The 21,947-nt window shown below is 38.2% G+C and overlaps 1 protein-coding gene across 5 annotated transcripts in view; it reads right to left on the minus strand.

Annotated features, from left to right (window-relative positions):
• LOC145729584 (uncharacterized) overlaps positions 1–21,947 on the minus strand; it is a 43,747-nt gene that overhangs the window by 13,864 nt on the left and 7,936 nt on the right. The window contains exons 2-6 of one of the 5 annotated variants that reach the window (XR_014178415.1): positions 14,658–15,811; positions 2,481–2,570; positions 1,982–2,279; positions 1,765–1,923; positions 398–1,711 (exon numbers count right to left, since the gene is read on the minus strand). Coding sequence is in view for 3 of the 5 variants with exons in the window: in XM_081980402.1 (XP_081836528.1) it covers positions 1,881–1,929; positions 1,982–2,279; positions 2,481–2,490 (357 nt within the window). In the remaining 2 variants the exon portion in view is untranslated. Of the gene's footprint in view, positions 1–397; positions 1,712–1,764; positions 1,930–1,981; positions 2,280–2,480; positions 2,571–10,340; positions 12,057–12,388; positions 15,812–21,947 lie in introns of those variants that run through there. The other 4 variants (XM_081980402.1, XM_081980403.1, XM_081980401.1 and 1 more) reach the window with 4 other exon arrangements.

Below are 21,947 nucleotides of genomic sequence, written 5' to 3' on the forward strand. Positions count from 1 at the left end.
TGAGCACCGCCTATTAGGTATATAAAGGAAGTCTCAAAAAAATATGGCAGATCAAACTGAGATTATTTTTAATGGAACATCATCTTTATCGGTTATGTAGTGCACATTCAGACGATTTTATTTCACATGTGTGTTTGAGTTTCTCTTTAATACTGTTTTTAAAAAAAAAGACAAAAAAACTAAGAAAATAATATATACGATATCTGAAAAAATTTGTTCAAAATTATTTCCTAATTTCTAAGATAATAGAAACGTGATTTTCAAAATACTGTGTGATTGACTTATATGGGTCATTAAAATAAATGCCTCTATTAAATAAATTGATATTAATTCTGACTTCTTCAGGCGCTGAAAAAAAAATTTCCTTATCTTAATTTTCTTAACTAATTTACCTTACAATATCTAATTCTACAATGGATGGTCTCTGCTTTCACCAAGCAATATACATATACGTCACATTAACTCCAACAACACTATGTATAATTAAAATAATACAACATAAACACGTTAAACACTACATTTGTCCGAACAACACAATGTATATTATCAGTTGGCTAAGTTGACACTAAATAAACTAAATTAGATTAACATCTGAGGCCCAAGTGGTAGAATGCACAAAGCAAAAAATTTCAGTCAGTATAGGCATACAATATTTGCTTTAACTTTAGGTGTTTATATTTCGACGTTTAACCTGTTTCATAAAAACTGTTTTAATTTTTATATACTTTGCATTCCAATTAAAAGGGGTTATCATGACTAATTCTGATTAACTGTTATTGTAGACATAGAGATGCAGTACATTTCTGATATCAAAATAATACGATTTAGCTGAATTGTCTTATACCGAAAGTAAATATTAAGAAAGAAACAGGGTGTAAAATTTTGTTCTTGATTTTTTATCATATCATCAAAGTCTTTTGATATAAATTACTAAAAATTTGTGTAAGGGGGATTTCCTAGCAGGTTTTTTATTAAAACCCAAATTTTACATAAATTTTGTTTCTATTTACTTCTCTAGACGTTGACGCAGTTTTTGAACAGAGAATTTTGAATAACATTATTTGTCAATATTCAGGTTTATTTTCTAATCCTTTTGAAAATTGCTAAAACTATCTTGTGCCTCTAAAAGCAAAATCAAAGAAATTATTTCAATTTCATATTTTAATAAAAAGTTATTACCTTAGAACTGACAATTATTATACTATTTATAATTGGTTTAAAAATCTGAATAATTGCAAATAAGTAATAATTACATAAATATTTTAACTTGAATGTACAATATAGTAATATGTTAACGAGCAGATCTAATATCTAATTATTTTAGTTTGAATTTTTTTCAAGTGCGTCTCTCTTTAAATCAGTGTCATCTCAATTATCATCCCAACAATCAAAGTTATGTAGATGTAAGTAACAAAAAAAATCTGTTCTTTTTTTCTTACGCAAATTTTAACTCGTACATTTTTAAAATACATGTGTAATTTACCGAAAAACATAAAAAAACAAATGTTACATTAATCTGAAAAATTATCCTCACTGCTTGAATGAATCATCCTGTTGGTCTACACAGATAATCAGTGACTGAATTTCTTCTCGGTCCATAACCTGCTCTCTATTGTACCATTTCATAATTTCTTCATCTGTATGACGAATACTATTTTTCCATACGGCTGATGTCACGGTTGTTAAAGCTTCCTTCCATATATCAATAGATCTGAAACATCGGAGCTGGTAAAACTAGTCATAGAGACTTTAGACAAATTTTACCTGCCATCCCTGCCAATATGCATATTATAGCAGTTTTTGGACACTCCCCATATCAGCTCAACTGCATTGAATGTGCAGTGATATGGGGGTAAACGAAGAATCGTATGGCCATGTTGCTATGCTATCTGGTCAATAAGGTATAGCTTCTGAGGTTGTTTCCTATAACTACTTAATTTAAACAACTGAACAGGTGAATGAATGGTTATCAACATCTCACCGCTTTACCAGTCCTAATAATTCATTTTTAAAGGCATCTGGGTTAAAGTTGACCTTCAACTCACTTCTTAACCATTCCTGAATACTACTTGCTTTATTCAAACTGCTGTTTGGAATTTTTTTGATGTGGTAGGGTGCATTATCCAAAACAATAGCGGAAGGCTGGGTTAAACTTGGAATCAATTGTTCTTGAAACCATTTTAGAACATTTTCATGGTTCATCTCACCATGATAATCGTCAGACTGGCTCTTTGAAGCAAATATGAGCTCAGCACCCGGAATAAATCCATTTTCATTACCTGCAGGAAGAATAATGAATCTAAATGTTCCAGTAGCATTAGTTTCAACATCTAATACATAAATCATAATTTCCAAATGGGATTCTGACAAAAAGCATCAAGATTAGTATTATCATGCAAAATGAAAAACGAAAAGATAAGCATTTTCTAAAAAAAAAATTTAGTTTAATTTTGACTTGAAGGGTTTTGCTTCTAGCTAACCTTTTGCCATCTACTCTGGTGCTCCTCACACTATGTTTGCTTTTATCCTACCAGGAATGGCCTAGGGTCCCATTTTGGAATATCCATCATCTGTAAAAACAAATTGATAGACATTTTGTTGCTTTATTTCTACATACCTGCGTAAGAATTGAATTATTTTAAAAGCTATATCAGAAAGTTCCATTAATCCTCTGCGGGGGCAATCTCTTAACCACTTAAATCCAATTTTGTGAAGCACTTTAGATAATGATTTTAATCCGCTAACAAAAATGTCTTTACTCCTTAACTGTTCATAAATGATTTCCAGAGTTATGTGTTCTTCTACGAAAAAGTGTTATCAAAACATTAATTAACAGGACATAAAATAAATACAACTTACTTGGTCATACTGTCACGTTAAAGGGTAGCCCAGAGGAAGAAAAACTCACGTTTCCACAGGTAACCCACTTTAGTTAAGTAGATGAAACAACATGTATAATAATTATTCCCAGATCGCCAAGATGGCGAAGAGCGTGATGTGGGGAAATCGTCAGAGTTGAAGGGAGGTTCACGGAGGGCGACGCTTTATCGGGGATGAATGAACCCTAGACTCGTAAAGACGTTATCGTTCTAGCAAAGGGAGGTAAGTAGGTGCGTCAACTTGCTGTACGTGCTGCACGCCCACACTATTTCCTTTGCTAGGGCTGATACTCGGGTGTGGCACTTGGTTACCTACTGCTTCACGTTGCGTTGCACAATAGGCGTACCCAGACTAACCCAGAGATAAGTCAGTGATCTCCCTCTGGGGAAGAGTTCGGTAATTTGTATATGCTACCAATATTGCATTTGGAAACAGCACTATAATTAAATAGATATTATTTAGATATTTCTTTCTTTAGAATTTTACCCATTATCCTTTTCTAGGTATAATATAGAGGGTGCCCGTTTTACGAGCCTCACCATGGGGAACTCGGTTATTTGAAGAGATACAAGGAAGTTTAAATTGTCACTTTTCCTCCTCTACAACATGATAATATCAAATTTCAGTTCCGACATATCGGTTTTTAGTTACCATCATAAACTTTGATTTTTCTTATGGACGCCATAATGAATTTTTGCATTTTTGAAATGGGCTATTTTTTCTAATTACGGTGATGTGGCATATTATATTGTTACGGTTTGGGCCTACTATGCTCGATACTTACTGAACGAGCACTCGATTCGATTAGGCCACAGTTAGAAAGCGATACACCGAGAAGCATCTTCGATGTTCGACGATTTGCGGTCATTGTAGAACGTGGTTTGCCGAATATAAAAGAAGCGGTCTCGACGGTGGACTAGTAGTGGATTTGGGAACGCGGTAAAGTTTAAATAGTAGAATAATTGTGGAATTGTAGTAGTGTTTTTAGTAGCTGAATTAATTATTGTACAGAGTCTTTTGAAGTGTAAATAAATTTATTTGTTGTTGAGTTAAATTGGCAGAGGTGCCAGCTCTACAGTGATCACCGGAAACGGGGTCAACAAGATCAAGCCTCCCACATACGACGGTCAAACTTCATGGGCAACGTACCAACTCCAATTTGAGGCCGCTGCAAATGCAAATGGATGGAGTAACGAGGAAATGGCTGTAGCACTGGTGGTGGCATTACGAGGACCTGCATTGGAGCTGTTACAGACTCTGCCTATCGCCCAACAAAGCAACTATGAAGCATTAGTAGCTGCATTAGAACCACGGTATGGGGATCAGCGTAGGAAAGGAGTGTATCAAACACAATTAAAGGCAAGGCAGCAGAAAACCGGTGAAAATTTACAAGAGTTTGAAGTCGAAATTCGGTCGCCTTGTGCATCTGGCTTACCCAGCCGTCTCGGATGAAATCCAAGAAGAATTTGTGGCACAGTATTTTGTAGAAGGGATTCGAGATCCGGAGGTACAGAAAATGCTGAAGATGTTTAAAGGCAGCAACAGTAGCGAATTACTGGTTCGAGCGGTGGAAGTAGAAGCTGCGTGCAATGACTTAAAGCCAAAGATCAGGGACGTGACTATTCAAGAGGAGAGAGTACCGCCAGCCGATCATGTTGCTACATCAATAAATGAAATTAAATCAATGATCGGCCAATTAGTGCAACAAATGGCAGCATTAGGAAATGGTCAGTCCACACAGTTAGAACGATCACGCCCCATCACGATAGTGGAGTGTTATCGATGCGGACGTACGGGACACATTAAGCGAGATCGTCGAGTAAGGATACCGTCCCGCTCTTCAACGAGGGACGTACAACCATCCAGGAGGGACCAGGAAAACACCCACTAGTCAACATTACGGAGCGAATGTTGACTAGCGAAGACAAAGCCCCCAGAATTATCTCCATCGGTTGGGTAGATCAATCGGAAGCCTGAACGTAGATGGAAAGGTGGATGCAGATGAACGTTACTTTTACTTTGGACACCGGTGCCTGAGTATCTTTGATCCGGTCAAACCTTGTGGATAAAAGTCAAATTAAGCCTTTACAAAGAAGTATTCTCCTGCGCACTGTGACTGGAGAATCGGCTGAGGTTTTAGGAGAAATAACAGTCAAGATTTGCCTTGGGAAGATGAATTTATTCTGGGAATGGACATGATTCGTCAACATGGATTTTCTTTTGATCACGAGCAAAATATCCTAAAAATATCCTAAGGTTTGGAGGTGAAGAGTTCATCCTGTCAACCAAGTCACCCATTAATGTTTTGGCATCTCAGACAGTAAAAATAAGCGGCAATTCCGAGCAAATAATCATTGGACAATTTGAGCAGAATTCTGGGAGCTGTGTTGGACTTGTACGAAACCCGGACCGACCAGGAAGATGCCTCATTGGGAAATCACTTGTAAATGGAGGAAGTGAAGTCCCAATAAGAGTTGCAAACATTTTTCTACACGACGTCAAAATCAACAAAGGCGAAATTATTGCGGTATTCGAGCGTGTAGTCAAAGTAACCAATTTCGATGGGTTACCAGAACAGGTCGGCCGTGAAATAATTTTTTCGTCCTCAAGATTGTTGTCCTCGGACGCCAAACTTTCTTTCGGCCGAAAAAATACCATTTCCCAGCCTAGGTATACAAATAACTATTTAATGTAAAGCAGTTTTTTTCTTATCAACGCCTTTCAGTAAAGAAGAGCAAATGCCAGTTATCACAACATTTTCTGACTTCATTTCTTGTAATTCAGTGAAAGTCAGCTGCGGATAATTTTTGTTAATAGACTCAGCTATTTCCTGTACCTACATTAAAGGACGCTTTTGATGCCATATTTGCAGTCAAACAACAGTCAAAGTTTGCACTTTATTTGAGGAATATTTAAGCCTTTTCACCCCCGATGGGCCTGGAACCGCATCATCCGCCATATTTGGAAAATAATGAACTCTGATCACTGAACCAACTGTCAGTCATCGTCGAGAGGTACGGAAGAACACTTCGACCGTTACATCATCGCCTTTGATAATGTCCGGCGCAGATGTGGACGAAACGTCAGGAAGAAATTTCATTGGACCACGGCTTATAAGCCCGGATAACTTTTGTATTTCAATTGAATATGTTGTCCATAATGTAGAAGGTTTCATTTCTTTTGATAATTTTTTCGTATAGGGAGTCATTACGTTTTCAGATATGGTTGTGATAGTGTTTTGCTAGGACCAATCCATAAACTTTTGATAAGCTAGCTCATATTTTCCTTTGGACTTTTCTGGCAACAGGGAGATATAGGTCTCTTCAGCCGTTGCCCGAATGCTAGGCGGTGTACCAATAAATGACTCAATAAAATCACTTTCAATGGGAGTTTCAGTCATTATTTTTAATTTTTTTTTTTTAAGTGGTAATGGTTGGATTAGGCCAGAAAAAAGCAGACGTTTATTGTCTACCACGAGTCGACGTTTCGACCACTGTTGGTGGTCATCCTCAGGACTCTAAAATTTTTATTATTCCTGTTTACATAGTGGTTACACTGAGGGTGTAGAATACATATCACAATTTAGCTCACAAAAATTAGCTTAATACATGAACTGACTCAATTTATATGATTGTTATAACACATATACATAATAAAACATAAATAAAAAACACTTAATTATAATATAATTAAAGGACAAGCCTAAATCATGTAGATTTAGTACAAAAACAAAGAAAGGAACAAACCAGGGACAGGCAACACCAAAAACTTACGTGTAGTTTAAAACGCCTTAGTAAGGGTCTTCAAAATGTAGGACACATGTAACTCCATCATTGCACACATTTATAAATTGAACTATTTGTTCTAGATTCAATTCTGTACTATTTATTTTGTTTTACAGTAATCAGCGTGCTTGCAATGTGTAGTGGGATTCACTTCTTGTACGCTCTGAACACAATTTAACTCGGTTATTTCGATGTTTCTTCGAGTCTAACTGCCTATTTATCACCTCAGCATGCCGGATTTTTGCATGTCAATGGAATGTGTTTATTTACTCCTTCATAGCTGTAAACTTAGATTAAGGTGGATGTCGACATTGATTGGAAATCATTGTTTTATGTTTAAGAAATATATTAAAATAGCAAGAATTTAAACCTTCAATATCTTGTTTTTTATTAACATGATGTCTCTCCTTTTTTATAGCAATCATTTCATGTATCAATCTCTTTTTTAAATTTTTTTGTTTTCCAATAATCTTTGTGTTTGTAAAATCAAATGTATGAGCGAGCGTTTCTGAGTGTTCTGCCAAAGCGGTCTTTTGTTTTGACTGTAAGAGGTTTTGAGGTCGCACACTTCTTTGATGTTCTAATAACCGTGTTCGTAAATACCGACCTGTTTGGCCAATGTAGCAACAGTTACAATTTTGACACGGAATTTTATAAATCACATTACTTTGATAATCTATTGGTGTTTTAGTTTTAAGCTGTGTAAAATATTTTTTTAACGTATTTTCAGGTTTGTACGCGATTTTTACAGTGTCTGATTCAAGCAACCTAGAAACAGTTTCTGAGAGACCTTTAATGTATGGTATTTTATAATATTTACAAATGGAATGATCACTTGAGTTATTGGTAGTTTGTTTCCTAAGTAATTTATTTATTAATTTTTGAGGATATGAATTTTTAGTTAAGTAGATTTTAATACTCTCTAAATTCTTTGTGTGAAAGTTTGGATGGGAAAGTTTAATTGCTCTATTTTGTAGGTTTTTTATTATATTAGCTTTATGTTGGAAAGGGTGTTGTGAATGGAAATTTAAAAACCTTTCTGAAAAGGTTGGTTTATGATACCAATCTGTAATAATAGTGTTATCTGTTCTAATTAGTAAAATGTCTAAAAATGGAATGGAGTTGTTTTTCTCTTTTTCTATTGTAAATTGGAGCTTTGGATGGAAGGCATTGAAGGTTTCTAGCAACGTTTGTAATTGGTCTAAAGGCGCACAAGTAATGATGTCATCAACATACCTTTTGAAAAAGGGCAGCTGAAATGGTAACTTTTTTATGCAATTTTCTTGTAGTTTCGCCATAACTATGTCTGAACAGATAGGAGACAGACAGTTGCCCATACCTAGACCATAGATCTGGTTGTAAAACTTGTTTTCAAAGTTGAAGTAGCTATTTTTAAATGTAAAGTTCAGTAGTTCCAAAAATTGTTCTTTAGATAATTTTGTGTTATCTTGTATCAGATGCCATTTTTCTTTGATTATATCAGTGGTAAGATCGGTTGGAATATTGGTAAATAGGGAGATAACGTCTAGTGAGAGTAGAACGTAGTTGTCGGGAACTTTAAAGTTTTGAATAAATGTTACAAATTCAAACGAGTTCCTTGTGTGGGTGTCATCAATCACATAAGCATGTTTTAATAATGTAGCCAGATATTTGCTTAAATTATAGAGCGGCGAACCGACATAACTGACAATAGGTCTTAATGGAACATCGTCTTTGTGGATCTTTGGTTGAAAGTACATTTTTGGAAATACCCCATTAGAGCATTTAAGTTTTAAGCCTGTTTCTTTTGTGAGGATCGATAATTTAATGTAAGATTCAATAGTTTTATTAAGTTTGTTTTGTATGGTTTGTGTAGGATCTTTGGTAATTAATTTGTACGTCTCTGTGTCTGCTAAAAGTGTGTAGCTTTTTCTTAAATAATCTGACCTTGTCATTGCGACTGTCGCATTGCCTTTATCAGCTCGGACAATAATGATCTCTGAGTTTTGTTTTAAAAACGTTTTGGTATCTTTAACTGATTTGTTGAGTAGAAAAGTTTGAGTGTTAAGATGTCTTGAATTACTTAGCTTGTTAAGATGGTTCGTAAGCGTGTTGACAAATTTGTTTCTTTTTTGAACTTGAATTTCCTCAGTACAGCTTTCTATAATGTATTCAACGTCTATTATCATTTGATCGATAGGTAGCGATTTTTTTTGGTAAGGTAAGTTGAATTTTTCTCCTAGTGAGAGTATGTCCTGAACATTCGACGGAATAATTTCATTTGTAATGTTAACAAACCACTTATCTTTTTCATTCGTTTTTACACTAGAATTAAATTTGATTTGAGTGTTAATTAAGGACTTTAGTTTTTGAGTTTGAGAGCGTTTTATTTTATTAAATATCTTTTTGTAACATGTGTCTTGTGATAACGAAAAGGTCGAAAATATGTCGCTTGGCAGCACATTCTTAGTTTCTGTGATGCACCTAGTCTGTTCTCGCTCTAAATGTTTTATTTTCCAGTGAGTGAATGATATCTCTAAGTTTAAGCATTTAGCTTGAAAAGATTTTAAAAGATTTGCACATCGCGACTTAAAGGGATTTTCGTCCACTAATAGATACTGAACACACGTGACACTATTCAACAAATGTTTCGGTGTTACCTGTCTCTGCCTGCACTGTAACAAAAATTTTTTATGGTTTCGAAAGTGAGCCAATTTTCTGTTGATGTTAATCCAGGTGTTCAAATTATTGTAGGTTTGCGATCCAAAATTTGATTTGATGTTGTTAAGGAATCCCATATTGTTGAGGAATGTATCCGTTGTCGTAAAATCTCCAAATTTGTTTTGTTTTTTGTGTAGTTGGTTGGTAGTAGCCTCTGTAAGGTATTTTTTCTTAAGTGGTAATGGTTGGATTAGGCCAGAAAAAAGCAGACGTTTATTGTCTACCACGAGTCGACGTTTCGACCACTGTTGGTGGTCATCCTCAGGACTCTAAAATTTTTATTATTCCTGTTTACATAGTGGTTACACTGAGGGTGTAGAATACATATCACAATTTAGCTCACAAAAATTAGCTTAATACATGAACTGACTCAATTTATATGATTGTTATAACACATATACATAATAAAACATAAATAAAAAACACTTAATTATAATATAATTAAAGGACAAGCCTAAATCATGTAGATTTAATATAATGAAGATTAAGAAGTATTAGATAAGGTATTGTCTCAAAAGATTATATGGCCAAACATGAAAAACTCAAAACTAAATACTTAATCAAATTTGACATATTTTGACAATTAATAAATAGCGCGGCCACCTTCGCTGATTAAATATGAGCTGCAGTTGCTCAATTTCATTACGCACGCTGGGAAGTGTCTGTAATTGGTCTATTTCATATCGCACTCTGAAAACTGTCTGTGATTGGTCTATTTGTTTGTGAATCAATATCAGTTTATCCGGTGGCAATTGCCTACTTATCCGTTACGCGCTTACTGAACGAGCGCAGATCTGATACAAACATGACCTTTTCGATATTGTCATGTTTAAATTGTAAAGCCCTTTTGGCCCAACAAGTTAAACGAGACGTGCGTTTATTACTTTAATAAACGCCTTTACCGAGATCTTGTTTCAGAGGTAGAATCAAACCACTTGGTAGGAAAATATAATTTAATAACTAAATAACATTTAAAACTAATTAACAAAATGGTTGGTTTATCAACTTAGTGAATCGGAATAAAACCTTCAAACATAATTCCCAAAGTAACACTTTAAACAATACCTTTTACATGCACAAAATATTACAATAATAAATCTATACTTACATTTGTTAAACAATTATGAGGGCAGCTTCCTGGAGGGTTTGGCACTCGCGATTTATTATAGTTTAAGATACGGTTTACCATTTAATTAATTTGTAAACCCGGTGCGGGTTGCAGAATTCAGGACGACTACATTCTGTGGCGTGAGCGGAATCTTCTGGCTAGGTACTGCCTTCTCCGACGTGGTGCACAGCAAAACTGGACTGACTGGAATGAACTCCTCTCTAGGGTATAACTTCCTTTTTATAGCATTCCAGACACTGGTTCCACCAATCAAAAATTCCCAGACCTGGTCTCCTCTAGCCGACAACTCGTGACGACTTTTCGACCCTCGGTACTTGGAAATATTCCGCATATTTCGCAACTCAGCAATTGCATCATAAGTGCAGTTGCACTCTGACCGCATTCCACAATTTTAATGTTTCCGCTCAAGTAATATAAATTCCACATTTTTTAATGTTTCCGTTCCAGTGAAATATTTGATTTATTTCCTTCGTGACAATATCAATTTAGCCAGTGCCAGTTTGCTGTTTTTGTTTTTGATGTGATGACTTGATTGACAACTTTTAACATCTTAAGAATATTATATCTTACTAGGGATTATTTATTGGAGTAGTTAATAGTTAATTAGTGCGTTAATGAGTGTCTGTATACATAATAATATTGTCACTCCCGTGTTAATAGTTACGGTGCACACCCAGTAACCAGCATAGTCAGCAAGGTTAGCATAATAAGGTCGCTGACGAATGTAAAAAAATGCAGCGTAGCTCAACTAAATCACCGAACTCTGGGGTCTTCCCAAAGGGAGGTCACTGACTGATCTGTGGGTTAGTCTGGGTACGCCTCTTGTGTAACGAAACGTAGAGCATTAGGTGACCAAGTGCCACACCTGAGTATCAGCCATAGCAAAGGAAATAGTGTGGGCGTGCAGCAAGAGTTGCCGTACCTACTTACCTCCCTTTGCTAGTACCACAACGTCTTTAGGGGCTCGGTGAATGCCCTCGGACAAAAGTCTAGGGTTCATTCATTTCCCGCTAAAGCGTTCGCCCTCCACGCCCTCTGTATGTTTTAGTACAATAAAGCGAGTTATCTATGGACCGAGTATTCTTCCTTCTAGGCTACCCCTTTAACGTGTCATGGTGGAGGCGCCTCGTTGTATCCCCGTCTGCTAATTCTCACATTGGCAGACACTTCCTCGCAGACTCACGCTAAATAAGAGCACAGAGAAAAAGGGTACAGAAGCTCGAGTGTAGAAGATACGCTATGACAAGGGCCAAAAAGGTACCAGGAGTACGTCGAAAGATACCTCAAAAGGAAAAAGTGATAACACAAAAAGAGGAGAGACATAGCGACATGAAGAAACAAGTGAGTTTTGAAGAGCTAGCCTGCAGGTCCACAGTTGCTTGAACTGAGTAGGGCAATGTCGGACGTCGGGCCTGTAGGACGCCTAAAAAAAAAATTAAATAATCATGGGTAATTAGGTTTTTGTAAAGTAAGCGTGTACATACATAATTAATTTAACAATCAGTGACTTGAGTTCTAGGCCAGTGTCGCGGTCCCTGGCCTAGGTGTAGGTATGTGATGACCTAGCAAATTCGTGCAATTATGAAGTTTTAGGTTACAACAACAAATTGTACTGGTATACATAATGGTTTTATTTATGTTTTAAAGAGATGAAAGGTAACCAAAGTAATAATTGGAATCTTATTGTCACGTTTAATTTATGAGCCCTTCTGGGTTCATCAATTAAACTGACTCACGACGTTAAACGTCGCGCCGGGATCTCAGTTTTAAGGATGGAATCAAACACTGAGTTTTCTATTAGACACTTAAATCTATTAACCAAACATTTATAAATGGATCGGTACAATACAGCCATAAACACACTAAAAGTTGACAATTTAACAATTGTACTTACATGAATTCATAAGCTAAGGACTTTTCTGGCGGCTGGCTTGGTCACTTTCGTGTTGGAACAATTTTGGAGAATGGACTACTTAACTTGATCTTCTTTTCCGAGGAGAGTCGACATCTCGACTTCCTGGTTCAGCTGGTCGCACTACTGTCGATTGGTTCACACTCTTCCTACACTGCTGCAATCGGCGTGTTTTATACTCGATTCATCGGCTGACGTAGTTTGTTATTGTTCGTCGCCTGTTTTTCATATTCCTGCAAAGCAGGTGGTGGTGACTCATCACCGATATGATGCACTCAGTGCATCATGGTGCGACCTTGCCTCGTGCGCTTAATATTTCGCAATCCTCGAATATTCTTATGTTTTTAAGTCAATAAGTCCATCTTTTGAATTAATGGATTTTCCATTCGTGACATTATTTTACTTTTTTTTAGGGTCCACCTGACAATCATGTTCCGTCTATCGATCAACTGCTACAGCCTTGTTGAAAAGCGAATTAGCCTTATGTATTGGAGAAGCCGACATCTTCAGATGGGTCCCGCCACGACGGTTCTACGTGCACCCGCAGTCTTTAATAAGTCGAGCTGAAGAAGCATCTCCAAATGGGCTCATGTTAATTAGGAAGAAATAAACATGTCCAATGATAGGTGTGCTAAAGGAGCACGCAAATAGACACAGTATGAAGAAGTGAAGCTAAGTGATGAAGTTTGCCGCTTAGAGAATACAGTGCCAAGAGAAGGCACTATGATGAGATGAAGCCTAGGTGAAGCGTTTCCACTTAGATGATGGTGCCAAAGAAGAGTACAATGAGCAATTTACGTGAATTTTGCTTAATAAGGAAGGCCATACGATAGACGCAACAGCAAGGTTGAAAGGTAGCCCAATGTAAAATTTGTGATGTTTTAAATAAATAATAGGACTATATTAAGCTAACATATTGTAATCTGGTGAACAAATAGACTTGTTTCACCACAGTCCTTCACCCTATAGCATTTAAGGTTAAAGTTGGCATATGTAGACTTTAGGTATAAGTTTTGCTTTTAGTGTTCGAGGCGAACACTTCTTGGAAGGGGGAGATGTCACATCCGTGTTAATAGGATAAGAGTCTAGGGTTCATTCATCCCCGATAGAGCGTGTGCCCTCCACGCCCTCTGTATGTTTTAGTACAATAAAGCGAGTTATCTATGGACCGAGTATTCTTCCCTCTGAGCTACCCCTTAACGTGACAATATTAAGTTATTATTATTGTGGTGTTTCAAGAGTGAGTGTTGTGGTTATGTTGATGACCATGGCTTTAGGCAAAAAAAGTCAGCAGTTTGTGGCTGCTTTAATATCCATTTTTGAACGATATTCCGGAGGTTCTTTTATCCGTTTGGCTGCTGTGAGAGAAGTAAAGCAAAAATTATTGCATCAGAGTTTTTTATTTATCAACAGTATTTTTAGCAAATAACCGTAGCATTTAGACTTTGTGTTTCTACAGTAAGGGTTATATATCCCAGAAAGTAGAGCAATGCATTCCGTTAACTTCACTAATGAAAGGTTCACGCAGACCAAAGTCTTAATTTATTATTCCCATGAAAAGTATTTGTCAAAAGTTAAGGAGTAAAGAAGTTTTTGTTGTTGGATGAAAATCGCTTTACAAAATTAATAAGCCTCAATATTCACTGACAATGTTATTAAAATCTCTGTTTTATTATCAATATGGCATGCTGACGTAAGTTATACAGGGTGCCACAAATTCTTGATAGAGTATGCAAATCTCGAAAACAGTAAGAGGTTGGGTAAATTATGGCAAAATGGTATTTAATAATGTGCCGTTTTAAACTTTCAAAAATTCCTATTATTGTATCTGGGATCACTTTCGGGAATATCCAAACAAAAAACGAAATAATGGTAATTAGTTTTGATTTTTTAAATTATGTATTTGTTAATCAGATAACTGATTTTAAACGAAACTTTACCATTACCACTTTTCCTGTTCCACAACGTCGCAATTTCTGAATTTGCAGAAATAAAACCACATTGTTGTGGAAAAAAGTGGCAATGATAAAGCGTCATTAATTTTCAGTTATTTTATTAAATAAATAAAAAATAAAATACATACTATTTTTTAAAATTTCGGTTTTTTTCGGATTTCTCCAGAACGAGTTCCAAAAGTGACAGACATGGTTCAATATTTAAGACAACATAATATGAAGTTCAAAAATGCTTAATTTTTCCATATTTATACAAACTCTATATCTCTTACAGTTTTCGAGATTTCCATACTTACACACAAGTTTGCATTTGAGCAAGGCCCTGTATTTTTGCGTAGATGCTTCGTCACAGTAATTCCATAATTTTTAGGGTAAATCCTATTATCCTTTAATTAAAACAGATTTTTTTAAGAAACTTTTTTCACAAACGTTGCATGTATGTGATTTTTATCTGGTATGAGTCCTGGTATGTCTAGTTAAACTCGATCTGTGCGAGAAACGTTTGTCACAAATGTCGCACTTATGTGGTTTTTCCCCGGTGTGAATCTTCATATGTCTAGTTAAATTAGATTTCCGCGGAAAACTTTTATGACAAACTTCGCATTTAAATGACACACCGATGTGTCTCATTTTATGTTCAGCTAAAGCATATCTTCCCGCAACAATATTGTCACAAATGTTGCATTTATATGGTTTTTTACCGGGGTGACTTTTCTTATGTTCAGCTAAATCAGATTTTGCCGAAAAACCTTCTTGGCAAACTTTGCATTTATATGGTTTTTCTCCGGGGTGACTCGCGATATGTTCAAGTAGCGAAGGTCTGACCGAGAAACTTTGGTCACAAAAGGGACATTTATATGGTTTTTCTCCGGTGTGACTCCGCTTACATTCAGTTAAAGCAGATATTCTTGCAAAACTTCTGCCACAAACTTTGCATTTATATGGTTTTTCTCCGGTGTTACTCTCTCTTGTAACGTGTTGTATAAGAAAAAATTTACTTGAGAAAACTTCTCCACATTGATAGCAACCGTATTGTTCACCTTCTACATCAGTTTTCAAATGATCGTTGATGGCAGATTGGGAACGAAAATGTTTATTACAGTACTTGCAATAATATTTTCTTCCAGTCTGAAGACAATCTGTGTCACAAGTGGCGTCGGATAATTGAGGGGATACAACAGTTTCACTATGAGGACCTTTTTGGTGCTCCTCTGCGCACTTGTCGGGCTTTGGTTCATCGTCCATTGCGTGCAATGACGTGGATTCCAATTGCTAGTATAGTGTCAAGTTGTTGGTGACACCGCTCGCAGGAATACTTGCAGGTTGGTTGGTGTTGGTGGAATTTTTCTTCGTTATTATGGTCAAAACAAATTACTCACGTCAAACTTTTGCAGTGTTCGGTTATTGCTTCATCATCAATCACGAAGAAATTGTAGATCGCAAAATGTTTCTGAAAAAGAAACTGGGTGTTAAAAAAGTAGGAAAATTTATCGGGGGCAATACCATAAGAGCTCAGATTTAGCCGGATAATTTTTGTGCTTGTCTTAGAACACTTTCTTTTTGGTGTAACTGCACGAGACGTGTTGTAACTAAATCACGAGAGCGTAGCTTCGAGTGATTTTGCCAAACAGGTCGAGTTTTGTACCATAAAGAAAGTATGAGAAGACAAGCGAAAAATCTATCCTGTTGAAAATCTGAGCTCGAATGGAATTTGATAAGACAATTCTATGAATATAATCAATAATATAATAAGACTGCTACTGCCTTGTACTGGCAGAAATACATTTTTCTGGTTCTTTTGATTTTCTGCAGTAAAACTCCATCCGAAGCGGGCCATAACCAAGATAATACGAACCAAAATCAAAATTGACAGTGCCAGCAAAAATCTCAAGGTGAGACATTGCAACAATAGAAGTGTAGTGAAAATCCGTGGAAACGATGAAATCAACAGCAAAATTTATCCGATTTTTTTATCCGCTAGCAAACTCTCTTCCTTCCTTATTAGCCGATAGCAAACCGTGTTTTGATGACGTATATGGCATTTTTTGTACATGAGTGGAAATGTCAGTCATATTGTCGCAGATTCCAACATTAACATTCACCATACCTATCGTACTATACACTGAATAATCGTTTATGTCAGCAAGTCTGGTAGGAATCTGGGTCAATCGACGAGTATTTATTCAGCAAGGCTGGCCATCTAAAATCACTGGTCTCCGGGTTGGTCGGCGAGCAACATTCCCTAACTTGAAGTGGTGGGTCGGCTCGCTACCCTCTTAGGATCCCAGGCTGAAAAGAGAAGGGTTCTCTCGCAACTTGAAGTGACCGTTAGAACCCTTAACCCTGTCAGTTGTTCACTTGGTCTTTTGGTCACATCGTACAAGAACACCTTTGCGTGCCTCTTTACGGTGTAGCTGAAGGGCTAAAACCAAACTCACCCTCCCCGAACTCTCATGCGCTCAACGGCAATTACGGCCGTGTTGGCCCTTCTATTCTGGGGGTAAGAATAACCCCTCTTAAGTGTTTACATCGTTTATAATAAATAAGGCTTACCTGTAACCAGAGTTGTTTCTCTACCATCCCTCACTACGCACCCCTAAACGCGACATGGTGGAGGCGCTCCGTTCAATCCCCGTCTATTAATCGTCATATTGGTAGACACACCCTCGCAACCCAAGCCACTGAAGGCGAAGGGGAAAAAAAAAGGAATGAATAGAGGGAAATACAACCTAAGGTCAATAAAGCCAGACAGCCCGTTTGAACCGAAACATAGAAGCTCGAGTGTGGGGGATACACGAAGACAAGAGCCAGAGGGTCTACCTGAATACATCACGCTCATTGTAGTGAAACAGAAAGAGACAGCACTAGTTCAAAAGAAAGTAAGCAACGAAGATATTGAAAACGAACTCGAAGTAACAATAAGAGAGAATAACTCACCCCCGCCAGCACAAGCACAATCAGAGAGATCAGAAAGTAGAAGGGAAATAGTGGCAGGCACCCACGCCATGGCAGACGTTACTATCTCCACTGTGGAAACGGGAGAAAAACCGCCCGCACTACCACAGTTCATCAGCCCCCCAACTTTCAACCCCTGTACGGATTCAGCTCCAGTATTCATAGCCACCTACGATCGAACAGCGGTAGCTAATAACTGGAATGATGCCCTAAAGATACTGTACTTTCACTCCTTCTTGCAGGGGGTTGCAAACATATGGTACAGGGAATATAAAGAAACTAACCCCGACAGCAACTGGCATCATATTTGCCAGGCCTTCAGAAACGAGTTTAGTGACGGCAACAGCAGTTACCGGCTACTCTCAAAAGTGCGGGAAAGGAAACAAGGGCCCATGGAATCAACAAAGAACTATTTTTACGACTTAAGGGTCCTATACGAAGAGTACAGACAAGTGGTAGACCTTGACGAGTTCCAAGAAATTTTCCAAAATGGCCTAAGGGACGAATCTAGTGCAAGATACTACTGGCTCACACATTTTCCCAACCAGGCCCCTCGAAACTTGGATGAAATAAAAATGCTGTGCATTACAATAGACAACGCTCCTGTAGAAACCACCCCGCCACCAGCATTTAGACCCCAGCGCCAAGTCGAGTACAACTCGGCCCCCAGGCAACAATAAAGCTACGAAGTAAACCGCCCCTATCGAGAAAGAACCCCGCCACCACCCAGAAGGACGTACGATACAAGGCGCACGCCCCCGCCAGAAAGGCGCTAAGTCTCCACAAGAACTAGAGACAATAAACCCGCGTGCTATTACTGCGGGAAACTAGGGCACTTTGCTGCAGTCTGCAGAAGCAGGCAGCAGTACCCAAACGCCAGGGGGTGACAAAACTAAGCCCTGTCACCCTCTCCACTCAGGGCCCAACGTGCTGCAAAATTCTACACATCAACGCGGTGTTACTATGTACCAGTAATTATCGACACAGGTGCAGAGTTAAACATAATAAGCCACCACCTCACAGAGGGGGTGTACAAGTGTGGCCAACACCCTACCTTACTACTCTCAGCAGGAGGACAAAGAATAGCTAGTCAAGGAGAGACATGGGCATCTCTTGAACTTACGGGCAACAAAATAAGAAAAAAGAAAGTGAAAGCGACAGTATTGACAGGCCCACCCCAACCTTTGATATTAGGGATGGAATTCTTAAGGGAAATGAAGTCCTCCATATGTTTAATAATGAACACGCTCAGCTTGACACAAAACATGATTATACCACTAAGACAGAATATGAAAAGCACCCACAAGCTGCACCCAATTGCCAATATAAAAAGCACCCACAATCTTAAATTAGAGCCAAGACAGGAAAGCAGCATACGAAGCTGGAGAGAAGTTTTCCGAGAAATGCCCGGATCAATTTTCAGCTTGCCGAGCAACATTGCATGGGCCTTTACGTGCTCCACAACGCCAAGCAAAGACAGAGGAGTCGGAAAAGCCATTAGAAATTACCTAGCGGAAAAAGAGACAGGCAAAATAAGCTTAGGCAGTACGACCAGCTTTCAGAAAGGAAACAGGCACGTCTTACAGATGGCAATAATAGGAAATAATGGCGAATGCACGCCCGCCCAGACACTCAAAAACTGCTGCACTAAATTAAAAGTATGGACAGTACGGAACGATATCTCTAACATAGCCATTCCGAGATCGACTGCCGCAAATAACAGAACCGACTGGACAGAAATTAAAAATACACTCTACGAAGAGTTTAAAGACACAAACCTAACGTTATGGGTCTCTAAAGATAAGAACCCGCGGCCAAAACCCCACAAACTGAGCAAAGTCAGCTCATGGGACGCCCTGCCGTACTTTGTAAAAGACGAAGAAAACATGGCTGAAAAAATAAGATTGTCTGAAGATTGCGTCCTTAATCCAGGGGAAAAGAAAACAGTAAAAGTTGAACCTCAGCCCCCAGGAAACGACAAAAAACTCATGGTGCCAAACGAAGGGTGGTTAGTCCGCAATAACCTCTTGTGCAGCTTAGATCAGTCCGGAGAAAAAATCACGGTAAATCTGACAAACGTAGGAGCCACAAATAGAGTAATTTTCAAAGGCACAATGATAACACGGTTAGAAGCTACAAATGAAGACATAAGCCACCTCTATACAACGTACAAAACTGAAGAGGACGTAGTGACACTAGACGACCATAAATTAGATCACATCACAGAAAAAGAATTCAAAAAGAAGCTGGAAAATTTGCTAACCGAATATGAGGACATTTTTTGTAAATCGCCTAAGTACATGGGAAAAACACAACTCATAGAGCACAAAATAGAAGTCACGGATAATAAACCAGTCAAATGCCGCCCTTACAGAGTATCTCAAACTGAGCGAGAAATCATTGACGCACAGATACAAGAAATGTTAGAGTGTGGCGTAATAAGACCGTGCCATTCACCCTGGGCAAGCCCAGTTGTACTGGTGAAGAAAAAAGATGGCTCCATCAGATTCTGCGTAGACTACAAAAGAACAATAAACCCATGACTAAAAAATCTTGCTACCCAATACCGTAGATCGACGACATTCTTACATATCTGGGAAATGCCAAGTACTTTACCACCTTGGATATGTTTTTAGGGTATTGGCAAATACCAATCGAAGAGTCATCAAAACAATACACGGCATTTACGGCACAAGGACACGGGTCATACGAATTCAATGTGTTGAGTTTCGGACTGTGCAACGCACCGGCAACTTTCCAACAATTAGCAGATAAGATATGCAAACACATGAAATGGAAAGACATCCTAATCTACCTAGATGACATTATAATCTACTCAGAAAACCTAGATGACCACATCACAAAATTAAGAAAAGTGTTTCAAAAAATGAGAGAAGCCCATTTAACCCTTAAGCCAAGCAAGTGCGAATATTTACAGCAAAAGATAAGAATTCTAGGATTCTCTGTAAGCAGTGAAGGAATAAGCCCCGAAGAGGATAAGTTAGCTGGAATTAAGCAATTTCCCACCCCTAAGAAAACAAAATAATTACAAAGCTTTTTGGGATTATGTAATTTTTATAGAAAGTTTATTAAAAATTACGCAGTATTAGCTCGGCCCTTGCATGAGGCAACAAGAAAGAACAAATTCTGCTGGGGTAGGGAACAAGAAGAAGCATTTCAAGTACTAAAAGAAAAACTCCCTTCAGCACCAGTCCTGAAACATTACAACCCCAACATTGGCTGCACAATGCATACAGACGTCTGCACAGAAGGAATAGGGGCAATTCTACTACAGGAGAGCGACGACGGACAAGAACACCCTATAGACCGAGCAGCACGCTTTATGTTGGATTCACAATATTAAGGATCACTCAAGGAGGTTGGCGCGTTGGGCTCTCAAACTAGCAGAATTCGATTACACTGTAGTGTACAAGAAAGGGAGTAAACATCAGGATGCAAACTGCCTGTCGCGGAACCCAGTGGGTAGTGCAGATGAGTACATCATAGAAGACTTAGACGAGGTACCAACATTCACCATCTCAACAGTTAATATGGGGTACTTGCAAGATCAAGAAAAGAATTTACAGGACTTGAAACTTGCAATACGCAATCCTGAAGAAAGCAGTATTAACGCACTGACACGCAGAAAAGCAAAAAATTATAGACTAGAAAACGACATTTTATTCAAAACTACCCCTACGAAAGATGGATTGGAATACGCACTCGTAATTCCAAGGGCATTAAGAGAAGCAGATTAGTCCCTAAATATTACTGGGACTCTATGATTAAAGATGTCCGCGGGTACATTAGAGGATGCAGGGATTGTCAGGCAAGGAAGGGGCCCACAAACAGAAAACCACTAGGGTTTCTTCAACCCATAAAAGTTGGTCGGGTTTTTGATCAAATAGGCATAGCCTTACTGGGGCCATTCAGGAAAAGCAGCCAGGGGAAAACCACCATTATAGTAGTAACGGATTATGCAAGCAGATATGCCATTACAGCAGCCCTACCCAATGGAAAAGCAGGTCCCGTGGCAAAATTTCTGCTAGAAAAAGTAATACTGATACAGCAGGAGCATCCTCAGCGATAGAGGAAAAGTTTTTCAGTCGGAAATAGTACAGGAGTTGCAGCAAATCATGGGGATGAGGAGTACCTTTACAACTGCCTACCATCCATCCTGCAACGGCCTTACAGAACGGCTGAAAAAACACTGGCTGACATGTTGTCACTCTACTGCAGCTCTGATCAAACAGACTGGTGATCATACTTGCCTTTCGTCATCTTTGCTTACAACACAGCAAAACATGAAACAACGCAGTTCAGTCCATTTCAACTGGTGTTTGCTAGAGATCCCACACTGCCGCTGGACGCATCTTTACTGGACAGTAATGATGACTTGAACTCCCATAAATTGAGAGAAAAGGCACTACTTCTAAGGGCAACAGCAGTAGATAATATCCACAAGAAACAGGACAAAGACAAGGGCATTTATGACGGCAAACACAGAGAAGGGGAATTTGAAGTAGGCGACAGGGTCAAAATTTTCATCCCAATTAGAAAAGTGGGTAAAAGTGAGAAATTGCTACTAGGATGATCTTGCCCTTTTACGACGAATGGACGCTGGGGGACGC

This window comes from Ips typographus, linkage group LG5, assembly GCF_016097725.1.
Source record: "Ips typographus isolate SLU linkage group LG5, UJ_Ityp_2.0, whole genome shotgun sequence".
In the NCBI taxonomy this organism is placed as follows: Eukaryota; Metazoa; Arthropoda; class Insecta; order Coleoptera; family Curculionidae; genus Ips; species Ips typographus.